The 10223-nt window shown below is 38.3% G+C and overlaps 1 protein-coding gene and 1 long non-coding RNA gene across 2 annotated transcripts; both read left to right on the forward strand.

Annotated features, from left to right (window-relative positions):
* Nucleotides 1-3679: 3679 nt before the first annotated feature.
* On the forward strand, nucleotides 3680-8254 carry LOC117638483 (putative disease resistance RPP13-like protein 1). Its single transcript, XM_034373603.1, has 2 exons — nucleotides 3680-7492; nucleotides 8198-8254. Exons 1-2 carry the CDS (start codon nucleotides 3680-3682, stop codon nucleotides 8252-8254), a joined length of 3870 nt encoding a protein of 1289 aa, XP_034229494.1.
* LOC117636382 lies at nucleotides 8254-9065 on the forward strand. The gene is made up of 3 exons (XR_004587064.1): nucleotides 8254-8464; nucleotides 8564-8646; nucleotides 8910-9065. It is a non-coding gene; the product is annotated as an uncharacterized LOC117636382 (long non-coding RNA).
* The last annotated feature ends 1158 nt before the right edge of the window (nucleotides 9066-10223 follow it).

The raw sequence follows: 10223 nt of genomic DNA on the forward strand, positions 1-10223 counted from the left end.
TTTCCAAATGTAATGGTTGCTTATAGGATATTACTGACTATACCTGTGACTGTGGCATCTGCTGAAAGAAGTTTTTCTAAATTAAAATTATTAAAATCTTATTTGCGGACCACCATGGCTCAAGATAGGCTAAATGGACTAGCTATATTATGCATTGAAAGAGATATGTTGGAAAACATTAAATATGATAGTATAATTGATGATTTTGCTTCTAAAACTGCAACAAGAAGACATTTTAAGTGATCTTTTGTGATTAGGATTTCATTGCTATTTTTATTTTGTAGGTGCATATGAAGGTGAAGCATAGGGACATGCAAGTTAATTTGTTGTTGATTGTAATCTTTTCAATCGGGTACTCTTTTTCCTTCGTTTGAGGCCCAAAGTTTTCTATATTATTGGTTGTAAACTCTTATAATTTTAATAAAATTTATTATTTAATAAAAAATTGTAATTATATTTATTTATTTGTTTATAAAGGGCACATTCTTGAACTTTGGCCCTAGGCCTTAAATCACCCAGGGCCGGCCCTGCATATCACAGTCCTGCGCCATGGTCCTCCATAGTTTTACAGTAGGGCTTGCAGTTGCAGAGAGATAGAGAAAGAGGTGAACCAAAATCTGTTATTGGGTTAGGGCCTTTCAGCGACAACGATACCTTTTGGGTTGCTTCAGGCTCTGCCATCGCCGTAGAGATTAAAAGGAGGTTTCTTGGGTAAGTAGATTTGGTTCTGACCATCAGCTAAATGAAATTTGAATTTTGAATCTCAGCCCCAAGATATTGGGGCACATTTGGATCTGCCATTGCAAGGGCCATGTAAATCAGGTCTTGCGGTGCCAAATCCATGGAACCCAATAGGGCCTTCATTAGAATTGTGAAGTCTCTGATGGGTTGTCAATAATATCAGCATTTCTGGACTTTGATTCTTTTTTTGGTGCTAGCTGCAGCTTTCAGGTTTCATTTTGACTGTGTTCATCTTATCTTATGTTGTTAATTTGTCTGCTTATTTTCTCATACAACTGTACGTTTTAAGTTTATTTATTTATTTATTTTTCCATTATTCTTCTGAACTTTCTTGTTTATATTGTCATAGAAGGGCATTTTGTGTGTTTTGGTATTTATCTAAAAATGTCAAATCTGGGGTAACAGGCTATCTGTTCTAACATTACCATTAAGTTTTTATTTGATGAACTTGTCTGTTTTTCTGGGCATGATGAATGGTAATGCATTAGTATTTGGAAGTAAAAACTTATAGACAGCAACTAATCGTCGTTGAAGTTGTTGTCAGACTTCTGCTGTCATCTTTCCTGCAACTTACCATTATCATAAAAACATATTCATTTTCCTCGTATTTGTGAGCTTGGTATTCTCATGTTAATGTATGGTTATATGAAGGTTTGCTTCCAAGTGCGGCTCATTGCAGTATTGTCGGCATTATACCTGCGTGTGGATGTCTCTTGATAAGTTTTTTATTTTTTATTTTTAATTATTACGTATATATAGTTTCTTTGGAGCACATGTTATGATAATTAGGCCTGGATTTGTGTGGATCCATAAAAATTGTTAATTCTTCTGTTTCCAGCATGGTTTCGGTAGATAATTCCTTGGTGATGTTCTGAACTTCTAATTTATGGTAGCGGGCACACTGATATGGCTTAACCCACATGTGTATAATCTATACTATTATCTAGTATATGGTATGTAATAAAAAATATTTTTCAGATATAAATTAATGGTATGTAATAACAGACAACAAATATAAAATATATGATATCGATATATTACATAATTAAGACTAGCCTCTCTGCACGCGCTTCCGCGCCTGCAAGAGGCTTTTTTTAAAAAAAAATTAAATTTATTTTAGAATTAAAAAAGATAATGGATAGTTGTGTTCCATAAAAATAGGATCCATTATCTGAATTTTCTTTTATTTTTATTTTTTTAATACGAAAAATTTTGAATTTACCATATTATCCTCATTTAATTAATAATTTCAATTTGTAATGTTTGCATTAACCAAGGGCATTTTTTGGTATTTTGAATGTTTCACCATTCTCTGCCTTTTGCTTTATATTTATAGATTAACCAAATAACGACTTCAAACTAATTCCTTCAATTTTGTTTGAAAAAAGTACAAGAGCATGTTTTGTTTCAATTCTGTTCGACTATTTTTATTTTGAAAAATTCATAGTTTGTTAACTGGAATTATAATCTGATTTCATTTCACTAACGTAATTTCACTAATATTTCATATGCTTTCTACTCGCAGGCACGAATCTGATTTCATTCATAACATTGTTGAAGAGATTTCGACACAAGTATTAAAAGTACCTATTTGACTGTAGCAAAGTACAATATATGAATGTGCTTTTAGGTCGCATGCATGGTAGACAACAATTGCTAAAGCTGTTTATAATTTAATGGCTTATAAATTTGAAGGGAGCTGTTTTTTTGGTAAATGTGTTGGAGAAAATTCAACAACACGTATGTCTCTCTCTCTCTCTCTCTCTCTCTCTCTCTCTCTCTCTCTCTCTCTCTCTCTCTTATGAGGAACAGGAAGATGAACCTACTTCCTGAGAGAATTGAAAAGAACAGAAGATTGTAGGGGCAAGATTAACCATGTTTGAAGATTTTTTTTTTAAAAAGAACAAAGAAAAAACTACTTCTTCATGTACTGTTGAGGCTGAGGATGCTTTTGGGTTTAGGGAGATGTCCTTGGTCTTTCTTGTTTTAAAACCTCTGCCAATTACTTGCTTTTTTTTTAAAAAAATAAATAAATTCTTTTTTGTGAATTTGAAGCGGAATTAAAGATTGGGGAAAGACTAGAGTGATATTTTGGTTTGGATGGCAAAAAATTGGTGGAAAATTTTGAGGGTTTGGCGCATGAATGTGGGGAAAACAGGAAGCAAAAGGCAGAAATGCCTTGACATGTGCAAGTGACTTGCCTCTTTGTGTACCAAATTACCATAATTTTGGTATTTATCTTTGAATTGCTATACGCAATTTAGAAGGGCAGAATTGAAAAAATTAAATATATACGAACCAAAAACGAAAACTAGGCAAATTATATGGACAAAGAGTGAAATTTGACCTTATTTAAAAGAAGAGAAACTACGTAGAAGGAACTCCACTTAAATCTTTATATGCGTAAGGCTTTGAACAAATTATTATATGTAATATTGACTATATCATATACAAAAGGACATTGATTAGAGGACAGGTTGTGTCTTTCATAATATTAAAGTTTTTATTGAGTTTTTTTTTAAAAAAAGCTCCCTATTATATATGTGTATTTGACTTGCAAAGTAAACAATAACACCTCCAAAAAGTATTTAAAAAGTATGAATAATTGTATATGACTAAATTTTTTATTTGGTCAGAAAATTGTATATGACAAGAGACGTTTTGAGTTCATTGGAAAAAACAAGGTGCCTAGCTAGAAATAAAATAAAATGAAATGAAAACGCGGTAACAGTCTCACTCAATCGACCCCCTCCCCTCGATCATAACCAACCCATCTAACTCATTGACTTTTTGTTCATATTACTCAATATCTTGAGACTTGAGACTTGAATCTTGATATCATGCTTTCACAGAAGAACTCCTTACTTCTTTGATCGGTTGAAACTCTTCATTCTTACAAATTACAATCTTGATTGCTTCCTTTTGGACAAGAGAAAACATGGTAGCAGTGGCAGAGGTCTTTCTTGGGGCACTCCTTCGGTTTCTGCTGGACAGGTTATTGACTCCACTCAACTTCCTCGCGGACGGTGTTGGCAAAAAACTGAAGAAATGGAGTGAAATGTTGTCTTCAATTGAACTGGTGCTTCGTGATGCAGAGAAGAAGCAACTAACGAGCAGTGCAGTGGAGCTGTGGCTGGATGATCTCAAGGACTTGGCTTATGATATCGAAGACATCCTCGACAAGTTTTATACTGAGATGTTACGGCGCAAGTTGGACGAACAACGTGGGGCTACAACAAGTAAGGTACGAAGTCTAATTCCTAGATTTGAAGTCCAATTTAATATGAACTTCGAAATAAAGGAGATTACCAATCGGCTACAAGCCATATCTGAACGAAAAGATAAACTTGGGTTAAGTTTAGATGGTATTGGATCTTCCTCCACTAAGCCTTGGCCAAGGCCACCAAGTTCATGTGTTCTGAATGGCGTGCCTGTTGTTGGAAGAGATAGTGACAAAGCAAAGATTGTTGAATTGTTGTCAAGAAACTATGAGCCTAATGCTATCAATTTTCAAGTAGTTGCCATTGTTGGCATGCCTGGAATTGGAAAAACAACACTGGCTCAATTTGTATTCAATGAGGATGATGTCCTGAAACAGTTTGATCTTAAGGCATGGGTATCCGTGTCTGATGAATTCGACGTTGTAAGTGTAACAAAGGCAATTCTTGAATCAGTCACGTCCGGACGCTGTGATTTGGAGGAATTCAGTAACATTCAGAACAATTTGAGCAAAGCATTGGCAGGAAAAAAGTTTCTGATTGTTTTAGATGATGTCTGGAATACATGTGACTATAATCTATGGACAATGCTGCAATCCCCCTTTTGTGTTGGAGCATCGGGAAGTAAGATAATCGTGACAACACGTGATGCAGAAGTTCCAAGAATGATGAGATCCAATGAAGTTCACAATTTGAGCGGTATATCAAATGGTGATTGCAGGAAAGTATTTATGCAACATGCATTTTTTAATATTGAAGAAAGCTCCAGACCAACGAAGTATGAATTACTTCAGGAGAAAATTGTTGCAAAATGTTGTGGGTTGCCTTTGGCTGCAAGGACTCTTGGTGGTCTTTTAGGTTGTAAAGAAATAAATGAATGGGAGGAAATATTGAACAACAAATTGTGGTTTCTATCTGATAAAAGTGGAATTCTCCCAGTATTGGAAATTAGCTACCATTATCTCCCTTCAACTTTGAAAAGGTGTTTTGCCTATTGCTCAATACTTCCAAATGACTATGAATTTGGGGAGACACAGTTGATCCTTCTATGGATGGCAGAAGATTTGATTCAGAAACCAGAAGAAAATAAACAATTGGAAGACGTAGGCCGTGAGTATTTTCAAGAGTTTGTGTCTAGGTCCTTATTTCGAAAATCAAGCAAACAAGATTCAAGATATGTAATGCATCACCTCATTAGTGATTTGGCACAAAGGGTTTCCGGAGAAACCTGTTTAAGATTGGAGGATATCTTGGATGGTAGATGGTCTCCGAAGACTCGTCATTTGTCTTACACTGCTGGTAAATATGATGGAGTCAAAAGATTTGAGGCGTTTGCTAAAGCAAAAGTTTTGCGGACTTTTCTACCACTTTCAATTTCACAGGATCCATGTAATTATTTGACTTGTAGGGTTACTTTTGAGTTACTGCCAAAGTTGCAATACATACGAGTGCTCTCTTTGAATGGTTATCGATTAATCAAGCTGCCGAATTCAATTGGTGAGTTGAAGCTTCTCCGATACCTAGATCTTTCTCACACGGAAATAACGAGTTTGCCTCGTTCAATAAGCACACTTTGCAACTTACAAACGTTGATATTGGAGAATTGTTATAGTTTGAAGGCACTACCTGCAAACATGAAGAACCTAATTAATCTGCGTCATCTCAACAATTCAAACACACCTTCATTGCAAGGAATGCCTGCACAACTAGGTCAACTGACGAATTTGAAAACATTGAGTAATTTTGTGGTGAGCGAAGGTAGGGAGTCGAGTATAAGAGAGGTAGAGCCCCTATTGCATCTCCAGGGGACATTGCGCCTCTCAAGATTGCAGAATGTGAATGACATTGAGGATGTGAAGAGGGCGGACTTAATTAGCAAGGCTGGGCTTGATGTATTGCTACTAGAATGGAATGGCTTAGGAGAAAAGGAATCCAACGTGCTCGACATGTTACAACCTCATAGGAAGCTCAAAGTGCTCAGCATCAAGGGATATGGTGGTTTGGAATTTTCAAAATGGATTGGACATCCTTTACTCTCTAGCTTGACAACGGTGTGCTTAGAGGGTTGTAACCATTGCTGTCTGTTGCCATCACTTGGACAATTGCCATCTCTCAAAAAGCTTTCTATAAAAAGATTGTGTGCAGTGGAAGTAGTGGGTCTTGAGTTCTATGGAAAGCCAAGATTGCCTTTTCCACTGTTAGAGATCCTTGAGTTTGAGGATATGAAACATTGGAGGGAGTGGTTTCCATACGAACAAGATCAAGATCAAGGAATTAGAGTTTTCCCTTGCCTGAAAATGCTTTCCATATCCAAATGCCCCAAATTGGAGGGCAGGTTACCCGAGAACCTTGATTCACTGTCAAAGCTTGTGATTTATGGATGTGAGCAGTTGGTGATTTCAATTTCTGACTATAAACAACTTCAGAAATTAGATATTGATGATTGCAAAAGGGTGGTCCATATAAAAGTTCAGCTTGAATTATTGGAGGCCTTGCAGCTTTCAAGTATTGCAGAGTTCAAACTCCAAATAAAGGATTTCATGGGAGGATTACCAAAGCTTAATGATATGGTCATTAGCGGTTGTGATGAGCTCACATCTTTATGGCAGAATGAAGATAAATTGCTCCATAACCTGATTTCTCTTCGTTGTTTGGTTATTGGAGACAACCCTCATCCCCATCTTGTTCAAAATCTTGTCTCACTCCAAGAGCTTCACATATATGACTGCCCAAGTCTGATTTCTTTTCAAGAGTTTCTTTTGCCACCTTTTGTCAAGGAAATAAAAATTGAGCGGTGCAGTTCTCTTGTGTATTTTGCAAGATACCGGATACCTCCAAATCTAAGAAGAATGGATATTATGTTATGCGAAAATTTGAAATCACTGCTGGAGGAAGAGGAGGTAAAGGGTTCTTCGTCATCCTCTTCTCCTTACCTGGTGAAAGAAGAGGAATCTTGTCTTGAGTACTTGAGTATAGAGGATTGTCCATTGCTGACGTCCTTATCATTCGAAGACCATCTTCCCAGGATGCTTAAACATCTTCGCATAAGCGATTGTGAACAGCTAGAGACAATAACCAATAGGTTCAAGCATAACACTTGCCTTGAAGAAATTAAGATCTCGCTTTGTAAAAATCTCAAGTGTTTACCGGAAGGCCTATGCTACCTCACCAATCTTCAAGAGTTAGGTATTTATGACTGTGCAAGTCTTGTTTCCTTCCCCGAAGGAGGGTTGCCACAAAGCGCTGCCTACCTAAGAGAGATCGACATCAGCTACTGCAACAAATTGGAGGCACTACCCAAAGGCATACATGACCTCAACTCTCTTCAGATATTGAGCATTTCTTGTTGCGAAGGTTTCACGCAGTTTCTAGAAGATGGTTTTCCCCCTAACTTAATACAGCTTACAATTTATAATCTCAAGAGCTGTAAGGCACTCTTGGACTTGGGGTTGCACAGGCTCACCTCTCTTAGAGAACTGGAAATTCGTGGCAAAGACCCAGACGTGTTGTTCTTCCCTCCTGAGAAAGAGATGGTGCTTCCTAAATCTCTCATTCGACTTACAATTCATGTCACACCCCGGACCGGCTCCGCCGTAGCACGATATTGTCTGCTTTGGGCCTGGCTACATTCTCACCAGACCGCACGGTTTTGTTTCTGGGAGCTCACGAAGCAACTTCCCAGGGTGGTCACCCATCCTGGGATTGCTCCAGCCTCCAACTCGCTTAAATTTGGAGTTCCTACGACTCCAAAGCCAGTGAGCTCCCAAGAGGCCTCCTACTAGATGGATGCGAGGTGTGCCATATAAGGCACATCACCCCCTCTCCGTTTGGTCGATGTGGGATCTTACAATCCACCCCCCCTTAAGGAGTCCGACGTCCTCGTCGGCACACTCGCACCACACGGCAGAGTGGCTCTGATACCAAATTGTCACACCCCGGACCGGCTCCGCCGTAGCAGGATATTGTCCGCTTTGGGCTGGCTACATTCTCACCAGCCCGCACGGTTTTGTTTCTGGGAGCTCACGAAGCAACTTCCCAGGGTGGTCACCCATCCCGGGATTGCTCCAGCCTCCAACTCGCTTAACTTCGGAGTTCCTACGAACCCGAAGCCAGTGAGCTCCCAAAAGGCCTCGTGCTATGAGGATGCGAGGTGTGCCATATAAGGCACATCGCCCCCCTCTCCGTTGGTCGATGTGGGATCTTACAATTCAGGACTTCCCGAATCTCGTTAAACTCAGCAACGGCTTTCAACTCCTCAACTGTCTTCAATCTTTTCACATCGAGGGGTGTCCTAAGCTAGCATCAATGGCAGAAGAGAGTCTTCCTCTATCACTTACACAACTTACTGTCTATCATTGTCCGCTGCTAGAAGAGAGATGCAAACCAAGTAAAGGAAGATATTGGCCCTCCATAGCACACATCCCTTACATTCGAATTCAAGACCACGTGCATAGAGGAAATCCAGATCATGTCCCACGCCTCCTGTTCTCATGCTCTCCTTCCAGGTACTTCCAACATCATGAGACAACAATCAAAACCATTATTATTTGTTTTCACTAATTATAAACTTTTATGATATGTAATTTATTATATTTCACTAGCAGATCAGAGGACCAGAGGACCAAGCTAGCTATCACGAACACATAAATTTCTTTCCTTAAAGCGATCTTATCGGAGATCAATTACGGTAAGCAAGATCATCATCCTATTTTTATATTCCTACTAGATTAGTGACCAAAGCTTTTGGTAATCCGAACACATAAAAAAACCAGAGTGTTTTATTGTCAATGATTTATCCTTTTCATTATCCATGCTTGTTCTTGCCATGCTTACCTGTGACATGGTTCAGATAACCCTATCATATATTAAAAAAATTACTAAATTCAATTCTGAGTCAAATGTCAGTTGGGATCAAAATTTATTTAAACGTATTACTGATTTATTTTGTAGGGATGCTTGAACAATGGACCCTTTTACTCATCAGCCTTTGTCCAGAGATTTTGTCACATGCTTTTGATCAGGCTTCCTCACCAAGTAACCCTTGGTTTGCATTTGGGAGCTTGTTAGGCTAAAATGGAAAGAGATGAATTGAGGAGGTGGGGAGTGTTGTGGTGGCTTTGTGGTAGTCTTCCTTAAAAGTTATGGATTAGTTGGTGGCATGGCATCTCTCAGTGCATTTGTTCGATATAGTTGAGTATGTTCGATTTCATTAGGCATGATGAAAATGTTATCCTCTTTGGCCTGCAGGGGCATTTAAAGTTATATGCAAGTCAATTTGTTGTTCTGTTTTGTTTTGAATTTGAATTGTAGCATGAACTGGGATGCAGTTTTTGCTCTTGGATTGAAGTGATTTGGATTCCACAATTCCCGACTCTTGGTTTCTGATTTATGACATCATTTTCTCTGATTGAAAAGACAATGATGGAAGAAATATTAGTTTGGGCATCGGTGCAGGGCTTTGACTAGCAATACTCTAATGCTAACCATTTTCCCACTCATTCTCACTGCTTGAGCTAATCCCAAGTGCTTACGCGCGCCCAGCCCCTTATTGCTTCTATTTAAAGCACCTCCAGCAACAAACCCAAGGCCGGGCAGGACAGGGCCCGAGCCCAGACAGGAGGTTTCAGCAGGCTAGAAGAGTCCGGGCAAGGTGTGGGTCCCATCGAACTGGGGCAGCCTGCGAGTGAAACGAGCCTGAGGTTAAGTTGAGCCCGAAGGCTGCTGACGTGAAAAAATGAAAAGAAGTATTTGCTTAGCAAGACCCATCAAAAAATGAAAAGAGAATGAGTTGAATCTATTAAATTAATTGATTTTGTTTTTCCTTTTCGATCCTCTTAAGTCAATGTTTAGTATCATGCAATGGAAAGTTGACTATAAAATTTAGGATCCAGTGCACCGTCAGAAATGAGGCGCTAATATAATAGTTATATTAGCCATTGCAGACATATAATATCACCACTACCATCAATTATCACAAAGTAGGAAGCTGCTAAGCAAGTGGCTTTACTATTATATATGTATATACATAGACTAAAACCATAATCATTCAAGTGAGAGGTTAAATTGTTTCGGATTTGAGTGATTGTTTGCATGAATGATTTATGAGGTAATACCTAAGAAATAAACGATTCAGATAATTAAAATACAATAGAATGAGAATGTCACTCAATTAAAACTCTCTGTAAAATATTTATATAAATAAGAAGAGAGCCTTTAACATCAGTAACATTCCCAACTCTTTCAGCTCTTGTACAATCAAACGCT

Source organism: Prunus dulcis, chromosome 8, assembly GCF_902201215.1.
Source record: "Prunus dulcis chromosome 8, ALMONDv2, whole genome shotgun sequence".
Taxonomy (NCBI): Eukaryota; Viridiplantae; Streptophyta; class Magnoliopsida; order Rosales; family Rosaceae; genus Prunus; species Prunus dulcis.